This window comes from Drosophila miranda, chromosome 3, assembly GCF_003369915.1.
Source record: "Drosophila miranda strain MSH22 chromosome 3, D.miranda_PacBio2.1, whole genome shotgun sequence".
Taxonomy (NCBI): Eukaryota; Metazoa; Arthropoda; class Insecta; order Diptera; family Drosophilidae; genus Drosophila; species Drosophila miranda.
Window position 1 is genome coordinate 24,928,073 of NC_046676.1, and position 18,492 is coordinate 24,946,564.

The 18,492-nt window shown below is 45.7% G+C and overlaps 2 protein-coding genes across 3 annotated transcripts; one reads left to right on the forward strand and one right to left on the reverse strand.

Moving 5' to 3' along the window:
• Positions 1 to 1,167: 1,167 nt before the first annotated feature.
• Positions 1,168 to 6,797, reverse strand: LOC117188240 (protein N-terminal glutamine amidohydrolase). Of its 2 annotated transcripts, none has more exons than XM_033391779.1 (5): positions 6,541 to 6,797; positions 2,715 to 2,868; positions 2,503 to 2,651; positions 2,313 to 2,437; positions 1,168 to 2,252 (listed from the first exon to the last, which is right to left on the reverse strand). In XM_033391779.1, the coding sequence occupies exons 3-5, from the start codon at positions 2,631 to 2,633 to the stop codon at positions 2,122 to 2,124; spliced, it is 387 nt and encodes a 128-aa protein (XP_033247670.1). In that variant the 5' UTR covers positions 2,634 to 2,651; positions 2,715 to 2,868; positions 6,541 to 6,797; the 3' UTR covers positions 1,168 to 2,121. The 2 variants fall into 2 exon arrangements, with proteins under 2 accessions (XP_033247670.1, XP_033247669.1); XM_033391778.1 differs by having other exon boundaries at positions 5,470 to 6,797.
• A 2,790-nt stretch (positions 6,798 to 9,587) lies between these two features.
• LOC108158885 (facilitated trehalose transporter Tret1) lies at positions 9,588 to 12,501 on the forward strand. Its single transcript, XM_017291660.2, has 4 exons — positions 9,588 to 9,893; positions 10,675 to 11,174; positions 11,244 to 11,552; positions 11,608 to 12,501. Exons 2-4 carry the CDS (start codon positions 10,724 to 10,726, stop codon positions 12,393 to 12,395), a joined length of 1,548 nt encoding a protein of 515 aa, XP_017147149.1. The 5' UTR covers positions 9,588 to 9,893; positions 10,675 to 10,723; the 3' UTR covers positions 12,396 to 12,501.
• Positions 12,502 to 18,492: the final 5,991 nt, after the last annotated feature.

Genomic DNA, 18,492 nt, shown 5'->3' on the forward strand with positions numbered 1-18,492 from the left:
CGGGTTACTCAGATCTAATTGAAACCACTTGCAGCACTTGCAGCCATATTGTTCTCCCAGTTCTCCCAGTTCTGTTTCCATTCTGTTTGTGTTTTGGCAATTGAAAATTCTCCATAGCATTTTGCAGCTGCCTCTGACTCAGAATAAGGCTGCAGCTGTTGATGTTGTTGTTGTCGTTTGTGTGTTAATGTATATGGTAAGAGTACAGTACATATGTTGCACATATATGCTAAGTAAAAAAGAGTAAAAAGACGCACAGAACCTCGCACAGAGTGGCGCCAAAACTTAGTTTTCTTTAGCTTACTGTTAAGTATATGTATATATCTGCACGTTATATGGGGGCTAGCTGCCCCGTATCATATTGGTTATATGCTTGCTTTTAGTAGAAAAAACTGGAAGAAAGAAATTGTGGCGTTACACGATCTGATGCATTCATTATTTGTGCGTGTTTGTTCGTTTATAATTGATTTTCCACCAACAAATAGTGAGCTCTGCAATCGATTGCTTGGCGATTAATGCGATAAACAATAAGCGAACTATAAAAGTGAAACAGTGAAGAATGCATGCGTTTAATGCCCATCTTTCAATCTATATTGTATGCAGATGCGAGACATGTTTAACATTGAGAAACGTTTCGTGTTTTGTTATTAAGAGTTTAGGTTTAACTTTGAGACTTTTGCACAGCTTCAATGTATTATACATTCCCATTTATGTTATTAATATTTAGTTGTACGCGGTATTCCCCATACAAATCGAGTTAAAACCTCTTAATACAAATCCAAACAAGTGTAAACGACTGAATCCAAAATAAATGCGAGTTTCGTTAACTAATCTTGAGTGTAAAGGGGGTGTCTATCGACAAACAATCGAAATCGAAAGAAAACTTTATAATCCAGATTAGGTGGTATTATAGGGAGGGGCGGGCAGGGAGAGGGACTGCTGCTACCGTAGAGCGTATAATGAATCAGTCTTTGCGCGTCACAAGTCGTCAATCGAACGGGGAAACGATACGATAAATATATCGAAATCAACTCTAAGCGGGTTCGGTTTGGTTGGGGGAGGGGTGGGGCGTGGTTACTCTGCTGAGGATCCTCGGGCATACAAACCGTACAAAAACTAGCTAGATACAAACACACATATTATAAATATTATCTTCGGTTTCGGTCCGTTTCCATTTGTTTTGTTTGGATTCACTTTCGTTACGTTACGTTTTGTTGTATACAAAGTAGTAGATACATATGTATATATATTCGAATTACAATTATAATTGTTGTACGAGTACGTAATTAGTGTACAATAAATACGGTAAAACAAGTTAACAAGCATTAATTTAATTATTCTTTTCGATTTAGCTTTAGCTTCGAGTCAACGATTAAGGTTTTTAAGGTTTAAATTTAGATGTAGACTTCGATTTAGATTTAAGGTTAAGGCTAAGGTTAAGGTTGCTTTTAGCTTAGCCAAAAATTTAATTACAGAATCAAGAGCGTAGCGTAGTATATCCATATCCATATCTACATATAGATATATATCATATATCATATCATATATTTCCATATAGATATTCTTGTATGTATGCCATAAGTGGTTTGTAAATGTTATAGTTTTACTCGTAATTGGTGCGTTGCCCTTCGCTTAGGCTTGGGTTTTCGGTTTTAGGTTTAAGGGTTAAGATTTCAAAAAGTACTTGAAGAGAGTAACGAATAAAAATCGAATTTCTTGGGCTGCGCTTAGCTAGATCCAAACCGTATCAGTATATACTATATGATATATCTATGAGTGTTTTATCGAATACAATACATACAATAAAAAATGTATAATTAGATTTATAATTTCTTTAGAATTGAATTTCAATATAAATGATCTGAAGAGCACAGCGAAGCGCGGCGAGCGGCTTGGCTTGTCTTCTTTCTGTTAATCTGAATACAAAAATACAATATCATAAATATATTCATGTGTATATATATGTATGTTTATATGTATATGCAATTGGTAATTAACTGTCTCTCTGGCTAGCAACTGCACCACAAAAACTAAACTATCTTGACATTATCCTAAGGGACATCGATTATGGGACTATGATGCATGCGTGTGCCTGGTCGCGGATACGAATGTGGATCCTCTTTACTTGTTGTGCTGCGCAACCATATTGGGCGACTTGTAGAAGTTGTGCACGAATTCCGAGAGGCTGTATACGGCGCCGGGGCCCTTTCCGGCACTCATGCAGATGAAGTCGCCCAGACAGTGCATATTGGCTGTGGAAGAGAGACAGTGGGTGTCATTGGTTGTACACCGATTCTAGTATAGCATCTCACTGTTTGATAGAATGGGTGGATATGAGGGCGGCGGCTTGATCCAGCTGCCATCCGGCCGTCGCATGTGCCGCCGGTCTGAGGAGAACTCAATGAGATATGTGTCTGCGGGTATGACTCTGAAGAATCTGAAAATATGTATGAAATGTGTTAGAAAATCATGGGGCTCCATGGAGGGAGGGACTGCGCTCACCTGTGATGCTCTGGTCGCAGTGCCAGGTCGGAGCGAAATGTCTCCGTCACGTACTTGTGGAAGTATGTGGGGAAGGGCAGCGTGGTGTCCAGGTCGAACACCAGGCAGCGGTTCGGCGAGGGATTGTGCATGAAGAATACATGGTAGTCCTGTGAAGAAAATAATATGAAATAGTTTCTATATGGCTAGAATTAATGGATAAGAACACTCACCCATATCACAACTTGATCGTCGCCACGTCCGGCCTTCTGGCGCCACAGCGGCACCGTTCGCCCCTCGTTGGACACGAACACAGCATAGCATGTGCCCAGCTCCTCGGGCCGCGTCCGCTTCACCTGCTCGCAGAGTTTCCACACGTTCTCCTCGCTGCAAGTAACAAGTCGCAAGTGGGTTGGGTTATTCACCAATCGACTACTAACATAATGCACTTTCTGAGCCCCAAATCTTTGCACGAAATGCCAACGGTGCCCGCACCAGAGTGGCTTATCAGCAACAGGCCGCCTCTTGGCTTTCGAATTAAAATAATCGATTTAGCTTAGCACGCGGCTGCCTCTGGCCCCAAGTCCCCGTGTGCTCCTTGACTGCCATTTTACTGTTTATGGCTCTTTCAAATAAATTCCAATCAATTTTGCTGCCACACATTGTTGCTCGCATGTTTGTCCTGCATGGCATGACTGAGGACGAGGATGGGAATGAGAACAGCCCACGCGATCCACAAACAAGTGGGCGGCGTCAAGTGCATGCGAAGGAGGTATTAAACTGGGGCTACAGACCTCCACCAGGACAACCAACGGCAGCACTATTCTAGGGATATTCGAAGCCTAGAATACTCTTGCGAATATGTACACTGTATGGCGCTATATGATGCCTATATCGTGCAGAGATGAACCAATTTTTCTATCCTATTATCGCATCCAATTACAATATCTTTTCCAGTGGATAGATAGAACGAATAAGTTATAGTAAAAAAAGTTATAGTAACACTTTTGCAGAGTACAACAGAAACATTCACGAACACACTCAAAGAACTTGGAACAAAAATTGGCCATATCAACAGTTAAAGCCAAAAAAGGGTGTAGGGAGGTGGAAAAGGAACGGATCAGGAGAGGCACAAGGTTGGTAAGTGGAACCCACTCAAGTGGCACGGTCAAAAGTCGCGACTGGAAGTGGCTTGTGGCGATATCGTGAGCTGACGTTATTAATGCCCTTCCAGACACTGATTGGGGGGAGGGAATTCGGAGAACGTGAGTTCCTCCGACGCCAGCCCAGTTCGACAGATAACCGAATGGCACATCCCGTTGCCGATGCTAATGGCTGAGTGCCAAAGCCAGGATGCAGTTACCCAACCTTTCGCTCTGCTGCCCCCTCTCCAAACGAACAGACCACACGGTGGGCTGCACATTTCCACAAAACAGATGGCGCCTCAGTGTGTATGCATGTGTGAAGGCGAGAGTGTGAGACAGTGAGAGAGAGTGCGCGTATTCATTCCAAGATTCTCTTCCCCCACTGGAAAGAGGTGATGGAGAGATGGGAATGGCGATGACGTTGACGATGAATCTGAGTGCAAATGTGAGTGCGAGCATTTTGCGAATGTGAATTAATCAATGAACATGTCCTGAAGGGGGTTGCAACAAAGGGGGTCCTTTGAGGATGGGGGGACGATGAGGTCAGAGAACGCTACGACATTTCATCCTTACAAATGTACATATATATGTATGTATATGGTGTCTGTGTGGGTACGTGTATGTCAAATGACGTGCGTGTGGTCGGAGACGCACATAAAACTCATATAATTCTTAACACTCCCGCTGCTGCCCGAGGAGTCTACTCCTTGGGGGGGCGCCACCTGCCTGCCAACTTTCCATAACTTTGTCCCTACTAACCCTTCCCTTCCCCTCCGTCTCAGCCAACCACGACCATGTCCTCGTCATCGCCATCGTCTGTGCCGCCATTTTTGCAATTAGCATTTTAAATATTGCACCAACACACACAGCTTGAATACATGCATGCTATATGTATGTGTGTGTTCATACATGAGGATATGTTTAATTTTCGCTTTGGTTTGTTGTTGCTGTTTTTGCTGGTGCCGCTGGTCGTTTGTTTTATATTCGAAACGCGCCTCTCGCATGTGGCAATAAAAACGAACCGAAAGGTTCAAACCACGCCATCCCCACCCCCTGCCCCACATATAGGGGCTCCAACACACACTGTGGCACGCTTTTCTTGTTAGGCAGACATGACCGTTTGACCTAATTTCTGGAGCTGCGCAGCGCGGCACGGCACGGCGCCGCATCACGACTTTGAGGACGGTAAGAGAAAATCCAAAAACAAAGCAAGGGGAAGGGAAGAGCAGAGATGGATGAAAATGAAGAAGCAGGAGAAAAAAGAACGAATTTGAATGAGATGCGAGGCGCATCGACGAGCGAGGAGTCAAGGTGTATTAGATAGAAGGAGCGGCAGTCTGAAAGAACAGCCTTTGAAGAAGACCCACAGAATTCGGCTTATAGAGATATACGGAATAAACACACAAAAGCATGGAGAGAGAAAGAGGAAGAGAGAGAGAGTGACAGGGGAGAAAGCGGAAAGAACAACAGGCGCCCCCGACCCTTGCAAACCACGGCGAATTTCGTTGCCAAAAGAGATAGCGCACAAAAATAAAATATACATTATTAAAGGAGGCAATTCTCCAAAAGCTAGGACTGGTCAAAATAGAGATAATCATTCACAGAAGAAGAAATCTCAGATAATAAATCAAAATCACCATCATTCTCTCTATACATATTCTGTTCATCAAAAAAACGCTAACACTGTATTAATATTCTGCCTCGTATTTCGTGGTGAATGATTTTGCCTAATGAAAAAGTTTTGGTATCCCCGAGTCAGCCCAGGCTACCTGCCAGCCTGTACCCATTGTGGGGCAGGATCACGACAAGGGCGAGGACTATGACTATGACTTTGGCTACTCACCAGTAACAGGACACATAGGAGCAATCCGCTATTTTGGGGAACAGAAAGTCTGTGGTCATCTTGATGCGCTTCTGTTTCTGCTAGTAGGACTGGAGTTGGAACTAGACTGCCGTTTGTGGGGTAATCCGAGTTCTGGGTTCCGGATCTGGATTGAGACTAAGTCTGCATCTGTTGATTCTACTTAATTGTCACTGGGAATTTCGGGCGGCTTTATAGGTCACAGCGAGGGATAATCACTTCGTGGACATAGACATGCACCTGGACATGGCCGTTGCGTGTGTATCTGTGTATCTTTAGCTGTATCTATAGCAATATCTATAGCTTCTGCTGGTGGGTGCCGAAGCCGTCTGGCATTGAGTGAACTGCAGAAGCAGGAGGAGCAGGAGGTGAAGGCTGCTCTGCTCTGCTGTGGTTCTCCTGGGGTCGGCTTCAGCGGCATTCCATGATTGTTCTGATGGTGACTGCTCCGAAAGCAATGGCGACGAGGACGAGGGTTTGCACGACGACAATTGTGAAATTGTTGACAGCACGCTGGGGGACTGGTTGGCGGGGGTTGCGGGATTGGATGAGGAGTTGGGTCTAGGGGAAAACTATGTTTTTATATTTCTGGTTGATTATGTTGCTTTTGCTTTGCTCTGCTTTTCCGCTCTCCTGCTTTTCCAGGATGCTGCCACACGCACACACACACTGAGACACCGACACGGATACACATACACAACACTCGCTCTCTGTGCACCGTTCTTCACGCTCCACCGCTCTCCTGGGCGACCCGAAGGAACCGATTTATCGATGCGTTTTCTCGTTTCCCGATTCTCTTTCTGCTTTTCCGTTTTTCACTTTTCTTTGAGGTTTAAATTATGTTGATGCTGCCTCTGTTGCTTCCGCTGCTGCTACTGTCACGGAGACGCGCACCTGCCTATAAGCAAGGCCGCTCATCCCTCATCCAACTCCGCTGCTGCTGAAGCCTGGGGCAACAGTAGACTCGGAGACGACACACTTAACCACTAATAGAGTGGAGGATTCGCTGGATGCTGCTCCACCTGCAGAGGTGGCACTGTCACCGGTATTTACTTTTGGAGCAGGACACTTTGGCTGCTTTAACCCCTCTTTTCACGTTCCAAGACACCCGCTGCCTTTTGCGTTTGAGTCTCGTCTCGATTTTCTTCCGTGTTTTACGCGTGCCTGCCGCTAATGTTGTGCTTTGAACATGTTTGAACACATAATTTTCTCCGATTGATAAATAAATCTTCTTTTACAAGATATGCGTATTCTTGTTATTGGACTGTGTCAAAATGTAGGCAGACGCACATGGCACTTTTGCTCATACAACAGTAGCATAAACAAACGAGTATCGTTCTAATTGCTCAATTTCTTTATTCCGTCGAATATTACCAGCTATATAGAATATTTAGCCATGCCCACATAATTTTACCCAATTAATGAATCAATTTTCTACTTAACTGACTAATGTTTAATACTTGCTTTTATTGGATTTTGCTTAAAAAAAGGTTTTAGCGAAAAAGGTCAAACAAATGAAACGTAATAAAACGTAAGAGAAAAATCGTTCCAATTGTTCAAATTCTTTATTCCGTTGAGTAATGCTGCCTAACTTAAACCATTAGCTCTGCCCATCTAATTTTAGGCCAATAATGAATAAATTTCCTACCTGATTGACTACTTTTAAGTACTCTCTTTTATTGTATAGTGTATAAAACAAGCTTTAAACAAAAAAGGTCAACAAAAAAACAGTGGCAACGTAAGTGAGTATGGAATGCGCCTTAAGTGAGTATGAAATGACACGTCAACCGGAGTTTGGGCGCAGGTATACCCTATTTTGTTGATCTATATGAAGAAACTGTTATTTCAAGCTGTTTTAAAACGTAATTAATAAACAAATTATCTCAAATTGTTATGTTTTAGACATATTAATGCATATGATGAGTGTCTTGTAGATATATCTCGATCCCGATACCCATTGTTGGTTTCTGTAAGAAGAACACTACCTTCAAAATGTCGTTGAAATACCTTTAAAACAGAAACTGACTAGTTTTGGCCTTTATTGGTGCATTAGATGACAAACATTTTCTCAATTCTATAACATCCATTTCCCGAGGGTATGCAAAATGTTGCTCAATCCGCGCCATGTTGGGGAACAATGCTGCTCGATTTCACGGCACATGAGTCTGGCGCATACAAATTGAATGTTGCCAGCAACATAAAACGTAAGAAAACGTAAGTGAGTCTGGAATGCGCCGTAAGTGAGTCTGGAATGTAAGGGACATTGTAATGTTTTTATCGATACCGGTATCGAATCCACCCGCACATATGATAATCGCGCTGCCAATTGGAAAATAGAAAAACATTTAGCCAAAAAACAGCAAAATTAATTTATCGTAGTACAGAAAACGTTTTGTTTAATTTATTTTCCTTCATTTCAGATTTGTTTACAAGCTATTTAATGATATTTTTACTTAATTGCAAAATATTGGCAAATGTATGTCGATATTAGGTTCTATCGGATTCCGATTCCTTCATTAAGGGACGCGAGGAAAAGATTTTTAAAAATGGTGAAAATGGTTTATTTTTTATTAATGTTTTTTATTAAATATTTTTTATACTATCAGATTTCAGGATTCTATTTGTGTTCATTTTATATTATTTTTCCTGTCACACAGGCCCATTTGGATATTCCGATGAAATATACCGTCTGACCCTAAGAAATATACCAAAACTATGTCACAAATTTCATAATATACCGTAAATACTGACGAATTATTTGTGTTCGATTATATTATATTCGGTTGAATATTACTATTTAGCTACGATCCTCAGCTCTGAACTAATAATTTCATCCGATTGATAAATCAACGTTCTTTTTATTGGATTTTATTGTAAAATAAGTTTAAACAACTTAATTAATTTCTTTGCATGCTAATTACACAGTTTCTACATATTAACTACATTTGTCTGTGAAAAATTTAGTTTTGTTTTTTTGTAATATACCGAAATATACCAAATAATTGATCAAGCATACCATTCTATACCACAAAATGGATGAAATATACCAATATATATACTGTAAGCCTGTATGCCATACCCCGTTGACAACATATTTTATTTATTTATGAATATCGATATTTCTTTTCGATAGACTGTCCTGAATAAGCCCGCAAAACCGAAAATATAAACAATATTAGGTACACAGCAACATTCTCCCGCGGATATAGATTCCTTTTGTGAAATAATGTCATACTGTGAATTAAAAACATTCCAACATCGTACATGTATCGATATCAGGGATGCAAAATGTATCAAGCATTGCCTGACACTTGTTGAGTACTGCGACACGCACATACCCGCGAGCCTAACGGTTTTTTGTTTATGGGATTTAACACCTCGTAAATGAATCGCTATCTAATCGGGGCCAGACCCTAAAGACTTCTAATGGCCAATTGACAGCACGCAATTTAGAGCCAGCCTTTGTCTCTTCGCTTAATACATTGCTGGGCAAATATTGCAGCTGTGAAGGCGAAATATATTCATTATTCGATAAGATAAATCACTGTTTGTCACCGCGGGCTCTTGGGAGTGGACTTCCACTCGTCTGATGCCCCACAAAAAACAACAGCGATGAGCGTATGGCTGATTAAATTCAAAGCTGATAAGCCAATGCCACAAGATACAACAATTCTATACTACTTGTGGCATCATATGGTAACCCAGACATTAAAAAGAGGCTCATTAAGTATTTATTTACGTTTAATTTGCATTTTGCGTGTAAAGGTTATGCCAACCGATCCGATAAGCCGATATTGCGCACTGGCGTAGGGCGAGGCGGGAGCGAGAGGTGTTCTAAACCCCTTTATTCATTACAGCGATCATCCACAGCGATCTCCCATTATCAGCAGCGATCAAAACGATCATGACACACAAAAGTCATACAAACAGCAATCGATTGGCCGGCTGGGGCGGGGCGGTGACGTTTCCTCTAAGTTTCCTCAACGGGGCATACGCTTTATCGCTTCTGCCCGTCCGGACATGAGAGAGTCTGTTGGGAAGGAGAGAATTTGTCGCGAAGCGTAGCGCTCGCTCGGTAGAAATCCGTGTAGTAGAGCGGACCGCAGAGAAGCAGAGGAGTCGGGTGTCAAGTCGAGGCGCATCCAACGTGGCAAGCGGCGTTCAGTTGGCTCCAGCGTTTTGCCGTAGACGGGTTGCTCCATTCGCTCTATTCCGCTGTGCCGCCCCGACAGACTTGCTAAAGTATTGTCTCGCTTTTTGGGCCATAAACACACGGCTTTGATTTTTGGCTAGAAGTCGCAGAACCTGTTTTCCCGCTCTGTGGATTTTTGGTTCAGCAGGTTATCTCTACCAGCGAGCCCTCGTGGTGGTGGAAAACCGTCCATCTTCAAACAGAGGCTTCCCGAGTGAGTATTGCTCAATTGATTTGTGTGGATGCATAGCCGTTAATTGGCGTCGATTGATCAGAGTAATACACAAACACTTGCGATCCACAAACAAACTTTGAATAAACTCTGGAAAGGTCTACGAATCGCGGATCAACTGTTTCTCGTGGACACTGGCCAGGGTTTGGGCACTATCGCCCTAGTCCCTTATCACCGTATGGCAACGAAAACAATAACTCTTTGAAGTAAACAACAATTCACAGAATATCTCGTTCTAACCACAGTCGCACGACCAATTTGTGATGGCCTGATGTTCTAACAAATTTAGCCCGATTATCCAAGACCCGTTTTGGAAGATCTTCCCTTTCCATAGCGCAAACATGAATATAAATTATCCAATCGCGTTGGTAGAGTTCTTCCGTTTCGCGTCTGAATTTTTTGGGGAATCCTATCCATAAAGGTCTTTTGATATCCGAATAATGATGTACTGCATCTAAATGATGGAGACATCTCAAAGATTGACAGACTAATTGAGAACGGGGCCACAGTGGCTGTTAGATACAGAAAATATTACTTTATTGGGCCGGATATGCTTTCGTTTTTTGCGTTGATAGATTACTTGACTTAAGGCTTCTGAGAAGGGTATGCACTGTCGTACGTACGTACTATACGTATAGTACAAACAACCAGTGAGAACGAGTATTCAGTGGGGATTACGATTACTCGTATCTGATCTGTTTGCTCTCCGTGAGAGTACCGCCAAATGCTAATATTGGCTTTACATCATTCACTCCACTCACAGGCCGCAGAAGAGATAACAGGAGGTTCCTGGACCGGCACGTGACTCGGCCATGGGTCTGACAGAGGAGGAGCTACACACTAATGGCCACCTCAAGCCCCAGATCATCTCGGGCATGGACCGGCCGCTGCAGACGAAGCCACTGGGCGAGCAGCCGCGAGCCGTGCGCCGGCAGGCGATTGCCGTGATCCTGGCCAATGTGGGCGTGCTGTCCACTGGCATGACCCTGGCCATTCCCACGGTCACGCTGGACCAGCTAAAGGACGAGACGGAACCGGTGCACTTGAATGGGACGCAGGCGTCCTGGTTCGCCTCAGTGAACGCCTTGGCCGCACCACTCGGCGGCCTGCTGTCTGGGGTGCTGCTTGACAGGATCGGTCGCAAGCGGACGCTGGTCGTGCTGAACATTCTTAACATCGCTGCCTGGATCCTGCTCGCCACCGCCAGCCAAACAGACTCCCACTCCTTCTTCTGGCAGCTCATCGTCTCCCGCTTCATCTTGGGTAAGCATCCGTGTGATTTTCGACAAGCGTTTATCGGTCATTGCTTATTCGATGAAATTAAAATTCCAGGCATTGGCATGGGCCTGGCCAGCGCCCCGCCTGGGGTGTACGCAGCGGAGATCAGCGTGCCTCGGACGCGGGGCAGCCTCATTCTGGGTACATCCATCTCGGTGGCCGGGGGCATAACGATCCTCTACGGCATCGGCTTCTTCATCCGCGACGACTTTCGGTTAATCGCGCTTATCTGCTGCGGCTACCAGCTGGTGGCCCTGCTCTGCGTCCTGCCCCTACCCGAGAGCCACTGCTGGCTGCTGGCCAAGAAGAGGCTGGCCGAGGCCAAGAAGTCCCTCAACTACTTCCGCGGTCTGGAAAAGTCCCGTGAGTAGCATTCTCCAACTGTGTACACCATTCTCTGATCTCTCTCTCTCCGCAGCGCATATTACGCATCCCCAGGTGCTGGAGGAGTTCCAGGTGCTACAGAAGTCGCTGCAGCTGCGGGACGCCGAGGAGAAGCCCTCGTTTTTGCGGAGCATGCGGCTGCCGGAGGTGCACAAGCCGCTGCTCATCCTGATGTCCCTGTTCGCCTTCCAGCAGCTGACGGGCATCTTCGTGGTCATCGTCTACGCCGTGCAGATCTCCCTGGAGGCGGGCATCTCCATCGACCCCTTCATGTGCGCTCTGCTCATCGGGCTGGCCCGCCTGGTCACCACCTGCCCCATGGGCTACGTCCTGGAGGCCTGGGGCCGCCGACGGGCCGGCATCATCTCCACCCTGGGCATGTGCGCTTGCATGTTCCTGCTGGCCGGCCACAGCTGGAGCAATCTGCTCCGCGACGTCCCCTATCTGCCCGTGGTCGCCATCGTGGGCTTCATCATCCTGAGCACCCTCGGCCTATACACACTCCCCTTCTTCATGATCTCGGAGCTCTTTCCGCAGAAGGTGCGCGGCCCGGCCTCGGGACTCACCGTGGCCGTCGGCATGTTCATCTCCTTCCTGTGCCTGAAGACCTTCCCAGATCTGAAGGAGGCCATCGGCATGAGTAAGTGCTTCGTATTCTTCGGCGTCATGTCCCTCCTGGCCATGATCTTCATCTACTGGGCTCTGCCCGAGACACGGCGGCGCACCCTGCTCGAAATCGAGGAGCAGTTCCGTTCCGGGAATCGTCGAGCCCCCGCCGACGTCGAGATGCAGGAGGTCTTTGTCCGCAAGCCGGAGCAGTGATGCAAGAGCAGGAGAAGGAGATAATCTTAAGTAGATCCGCATGAGTGCTTAGTACTGTGATAAACCACAAATACACAATCAAACGTTTGCACAAAACTCAATCGAAGTGTCTTTTGTTCATGAGCGACAGAAATTCGATGGAAGTAATCGAAACTATATAAGAATCGTATATTTTCCATTTATTAATGGAAGATATAGAGCGGAACTTTTGACGGATTATCTGATTATCATATCTAAAGTGTTTGTTGCCAAAGTTTCCCTCCAGATTTCGCTTACTGATAGTAGATATTGTACGTAATCGTAGCAGAATGCCTTGTCTTTTCTCTTTTGTTTTTTGTAGAATTAATGACACATAAGTCCGCGTAGACCTAGGCCGAGGCCGCTGTCTGATAAGAGGCAGCCCAGCCTACCTGCTCGACTAACACTCACAGTCACTCTACACTGATAGGAGTTAGTGGCACGAACAGCTATTTCGTCGCGATTTGAGCACTCAATTACATACAGAACGAGTTCCTGCTCTCATTCTCAAACACAAATGCTCTCTTTTGAATGTCAGGTTCGTGGCCAACGTCATTTGTTTTGCGAGCGCCAGAGAGAAACCGATCTCAGCTTTAGGTGTGTAATCGATTTGATTATGCAAATTTTGTATAGGAGCGCCATCGACCTACATACAATATGTGCATGTTGTTACGCAACTAGTTTCAACGATCGACCAGAGAGAGAGATCTGTCGGATCTCTGTGTATAACGATTGATTTTTTATACCCGATACTCAAAATGAGTATTGGGGTATATTAGATTTGTGGTAAAAGTGGATGTGTGTAACGTCCAGAAGGAATCGTTTCCGACCCCATAAAGTATATATATTCTTGATCAGCATCAATAGCCGAGTCGATTGAGCCATCTCTGTCTGTCCGTCTGTCCGTCCGTCCGTCTGTCCGTCTGTCCGTCCCCTTCAGCGCCTAGTGCTCAAAGACTATAAGAGCTAGAGCAACGATGTTTTGGATCCAGACTTCTGTGATATGTCACTGCTACAAAAATATTTCAAAACTTCGCCCCGCCCTTTTCCGCCCCCACAAAGGACGAAAATCTGTGGCATCCAAAATTTTAACGATACGAGAAAACCAAAAACGCAGAATCGTAGAGAATGACTATATCTTTTAGACTACAGAATCTGAATTGGATCGTATTATTATTAGAGCCAGCATCAAGAAAACAATTTCATTTTTTCTCGCCCTGTCTCTCTCTAACACACACGTAGTATAGCCGGCTTTGCTTAGAGTAAAACATTAGCGCCTAGATCTCAGAGACTATAAAAGGTAGAGCAACCAAATTTGGTATCCATACTCCTAATATATCGGACCGAGACGAGTTTGTTTCAAAATTTCGCCACACCCCCTTCCGCCCCCGCAATGGACGAAAATCTGGGAATATTCACAAATCTCAGAGACAATTAACGCTAGAGTAACCAAATTTGGTGTCCGCACTCCTGTTAGATCTCACTATAAAACGTATATCTCAAAATTTCGCCTCACCCCCTTCCGCCCACACAAAGGACGAAAATCTGTTGCATCCACAATATTGAAGAAAAAAAAAAATCTAAAAACGCAGAATCATAGATAATGACCATATCTATCAGATTTCTGAATCTTGATCAGATCGGATCATTTTTATAGCCAATAGGAACAAATCAATTTGCACTGGCTACGCAGCACCCGACGTCACGCTCAGACTGATTTTCTGTCTCTCTCGCACGCACTCTTTGTCGTATCGTTTAATATTAGCGGCGTCTGCCGGAGGAGAGCCATACTGACTAAGTATCGGTGTCCGCAGCAACTCACAACGTTCCCTCTCGTTTCTACTAAATAGTCGTACATTTGTTCTAATAAACAGTCGAAGCATACAAATGGCTTACAAAAGGCAATAAACAAATGACTAGTCAAGTATGCTCGTTACACCGGCTATTATTAGTTAATCTACATGCAACGTTTTGGCGAAACAAATGATATATTCTTTGGGCTATAGCTTCTCAACATATCAGATGATCTGTGCTCTATATGTCTTTCCAGTCGACACGATTTGGAGTCCAGATCGATTCTCCCCAGTCCACTCAATGACTGCTCACATATAATCTGATATTCTATGGCTATTCCCTTTTCCCTATTCAACAGTTCCGGATGTCCCTCTGTCAACGCGTGTGGTCATCTTTCATCTGTATAAGCAGGCAAGGAGTCGGCCTCGTGTGGACACTCGAAGGAGGAAGGTACCGTAGCAGATGCAATTGCCAGCCATCAAGTTCCGTGCAGATCTGCGTTATGGTAATGTTAATGGTAATGTCCATAATGAGAAAGGAGAGGCCTCTGAGGAGTGCAGAGATCGGCGTACTCGGAGCTTGTTGCAGCATCCACAATCCACAAGGCAAAGGCCCCAACCCCTTCATTATGCCGCCGGCAAGAGGCTGCCAAAAAAAAAATTGAGAGAAAAATCTGTTCTGCTTTGGTCATTAAATGCAACTCCGCAGACGGGCAGGATGCGTGTGCCCCGAAAATCGTTCGTTGGTTCCGTCTGGGAGCGCGTTAAAAGCGCATTCTGTCCATCCATCGATTCTCCCATCATCCCGAATGTCTGGAGGCGTTGAGGCGTTTATGTAATTATAATAAGTTTTCAATTTTATGGCTTAATAATGTGGTGGGGAAGCGGGCAGTGAAGGCACAGCTTCACCTTCATCTCTGCTGCAGTCCCATCTGCTGCAGTCCCCCCTACTGCAGCTGGATCCACTGCTGCTGCTGCTGCTGCTTGTGCCCCATCATTAGGCGACAAGCGTTTAAGCAATGTCCAGAGTCAGAGCATCCGAAGCAAGAGTAAATTGTTTTGGGGCGATTAAGTCAACAAGACGGCGCTAACATGCACCACGGACCAGATCCAGGGACCACGGACGGAGCAGAAGGTAGGTTGAATGAACTGCTGCTGGGCTGCCGGTCTGAGACAGGGATAATGCCGAAAATTGATGAGCTGCAAATGTGCGAACATTTAAGTTTCTGATGCACCCGCTTCGCTCCCCTACCCTTAGCCACCCGGCAGTCGGGGTGCATTGATTCATATGCATAATCCGACACCTGCCGCGAATTTCGCACTTGGAAGCGCATCAATTACAGACCATCGCTGGACAGATAGAAATGTCAACAGCTCGACAAAGTCAGAAGCGGAGTCAGAGGACGAGTTAATGACACGTAACGTTTGATGCGCCAACAAGGCAAGGACAATGGAAGTGGACGAGGGCAATCGACATATGCGGTCTCGAATAACGACAATCTGTGCGGGTTTCAGAGGTGTGCTTCTATCAGTGTTCTATTCAGCAGAAAGGAGCGGGGGTATCACCCAGCCACCCAAGCGTAAACCGCATAGCCGCATAAGCGATGCGGATCCGGATCCGGATGACGATCATCCCAACCCATTGTGTGGACGCTCTTTGATCTGTCATCATTATCCCCCGAAACACACAGCATGTCGCGCGTGTGTTTTGGGATTCGATTCAGGGGTTCTATTCGGTTCTGTTCTGTTATGTTCTGTTATGGGTTGCTCGCTTTGTTATGATGCGAATTTGATTATGTTTATAAGGCAATAAATTAGAAAATCATCACCGAGTCGCAGCCACAGGCACTCGAAAAGGACTATTATAAGCTACGTCTTTGTTGTGTCTGAGGGACAATGTAGCGAGTACATTAAACGGTTAATTTATGGTTACCTCTGTACTGCTCTCTTTCTCGTAAAAGGGTGGCTCCTCGTGTAGTGCAGTGCCAGTCCCCTCCCCAAATGACATTGTTAAAACGCCCCAAGTGTCTGCAATTTGTGGATGCACTTAATGTAGATATAATTTTTAAATGCCGCAGTCCTCAGAGACCCGACGGATCCAGCCAACGTGGGCTTTAAGGGCTACTAACCCTTCCTCTGATCGGCGCGGTCTGATTGCACACCTTGGGTAAGCTCGATCGGTCCGATCCGATCCGATCCTCTCCCTTGCTCGCAAATTGCATTCGGGGATCGCTGCAGCTGCACACACGACAGGCAGACATGCATATAGTCATACGTGTGTCCTGAGGTCGAAGACGCGTCGACGCGTCGATCAGGTATCGGGGCAAAAACCAGAAGTGATTTTGGCAACATTACAGATTCGGCAGTGCAGAACCTGTGTTTACCTTCGATCCGATAATCGTTACCCGGCAGCACGGGGAGGGCAGCCTTTGCCTCCTCCTTCCTAAAGTGTCTGTGGCAAGGTGTGCAGACTGCCACATTAGGCTGAAGCTGGAGCTGCAGCTGAGGCATGGCTGATCAGACTGTAAGTGGCATTGGCATTGGGGGGCGTGGGGGAAAGCTAGCCAAACTTGACCCCAGAGGCATTGCTTAACTCGATGATCATTCGGATGAGCAATGGGCCGATGGGTGCTGGGTGCAGGAATGCCGTAAGATTTATGAACGGAAGGATAGATGGATGGATGGATGGGGCGGTGGGCGGTGCCACGCAAAGCACTGATACTCCCAAGTACTTGGGCCAGCACTAGACTTTAATTTTTCAATTAGTTGAGCTACCGTATTTGACTTTTGCTCCTGCCCTGCCAGAGTCCATAGTCGGATCGGATCCAGCGAAGCGGCTACCGACCACCGCCAAAGGGGACAACGAACCGAATGATCATTCAGCATGGATCTGGGATCTGGAGATGCAGATGGAGACCATGGAGACCAGACAGGGGACAGAGGGACTGGGTCTCCGAGAGAGGGGCACAACAACAGTCAAAGAGGCACTGGGGCATCGTAAAAATATTGCATTTAGGCAGAGCGATGGACGGCAAACGCTTTCCGCGTTTTCGTTTTACGATTGCAACGATGCAACAGAACCCAGCCACCTCTCGAAGTGGCAAAGTTTTATGATTATTTTAACACTTTTGCTGGCTTAGACTCGGCACTTGGGCAATGGGCAATGGGAACTGGCTTCAAGAGGAAGCCCAAGCTGAAGCCAAGGATGGCATAGACAAGCGTATAATTGATTTGAATTCTATGATGTGTGTTGGCCGATTTCCAGAGGCGTTGCGAGCCATAAAAACCATAATTACAAGAAGAGTTCGGCCAGTTCGGGGAGTTCGGGGGCAGTTCACAGAGCAGCACCAGGAGCCCCCCAAATGGGGCATCCTTCTCAAGGCAGAGAAAGACGAGAGATTGCAGAGTTCCACAAAAGCCTAATCCATACAGAAAGAGCAGTCCCCAATCGATTTGCGGGGCCCATTCTATAAGGATATAAGGCTCTTATGTATCCTTTTGGCACATCCTATCATTAGCCTGTCAGCGGCTTCGAGCTGCGCTTCCATGTGGATGTGGATGTCGATGTCGTCGTGTTTATTGTGTTTGATCAAATAATTTCTGTTTTTATGGCACAATAAATGTCCTGTCCTTTCGCTGGGGTCCATCTTCCCCTCATCTTTCTTGTGCTTTGTCTCCTGGTTGTGGTTCCTGCTCTTTCCTTTTTCAATTTGGCCATAATTATGTCAGACATTTAATTTATCGCAAGCAAAGGTCCTGCCTGCCTTCTTCGGCGGCGGCTTCTTCTCTGCCATCTTTCTCGTTCGTTCCTCCAGCAGCACACACGCAAACTTTCGGACCAGGACTCACCCTACTCTCCGCCAGGGAGAGAGTCGAGAGTAGAGTCTCGCCATCTCCCTCTGGGTGTCCTGTCGGCCATTTTCCCAGTGTCGTCAGGGTTCAGTGGAGCGGAGGACAGGCCGGGGGGGGCCCAGCAGAGGCCCCTTCTCGTCTCTTAATGTGAGAAAATGCGTTGTCCTGTCAAGTCCTCTCTTGTAATTGCTCATTTTACTTATCTGCTCGCCCAATCCGACCCCGGACTCTGACCAGGCTCTGGTCCTGTGTGCAGTGCAGGTGTGGAATGTCCTAGATGGATCAATAAAAAAAAAACCCTGTAAACTCTATAAAAATTTCGATTTGTGGAAATTGCGTTTTTATTAATTGGCTTTGACATGCCACTCGTCTTGTGTCCTGTACCCCTGTGTGTCGGGTGTCCTCTGTCCTGTGTCTTCTGCCCTAGTTTTTAT

Bases quoted from the DNA above. Each gene is read 5' to 3' on its own strand.
- LOC108158885 (XM_017291660.2), top strand. From the start codon at position 10,724: ATGGGTCTGACAGAGGAGGAGCTACACACTAATGGCCACCTCAAGCCC. The intron at 11,175-11,243 runs GTAAGCATCCGT...TTAAAATTCCAG, and splicing joins CGTCTCCCGCTTCATCTTGG to GCATTGGCATGGGCCTGGCC. The intron at 11,553-11,607 runs GTGAGTAGCATT...CTCTCTCCGCAG, and splicing joins CCGCGGTCTGGAAAAGTCCC to CGCATATTACGCATCCCCAG.
- LOC117188240 (XM_033391778.1), bottom strand. From the start codon at position 5,528: ATGACCACAGACTTTCTGTTCCCCAAAATAGCGGATTGCTCCTATGTG. The intron at 2,869-5,469 runs GTGAGTAGCCAA...TGTTACTTGCAG, and splicing joins TCCTATGTGTCCTGTTACTG to CGAGGAGAACGTGTGGAAAC. The intron at 2,438-2,502 runs GTGAGCGCAGTC...ACATATTTTCAG, and splicing joins CTGCGACCAGAGCATCACAG to ATTCTTCAGAGTCATACCCG.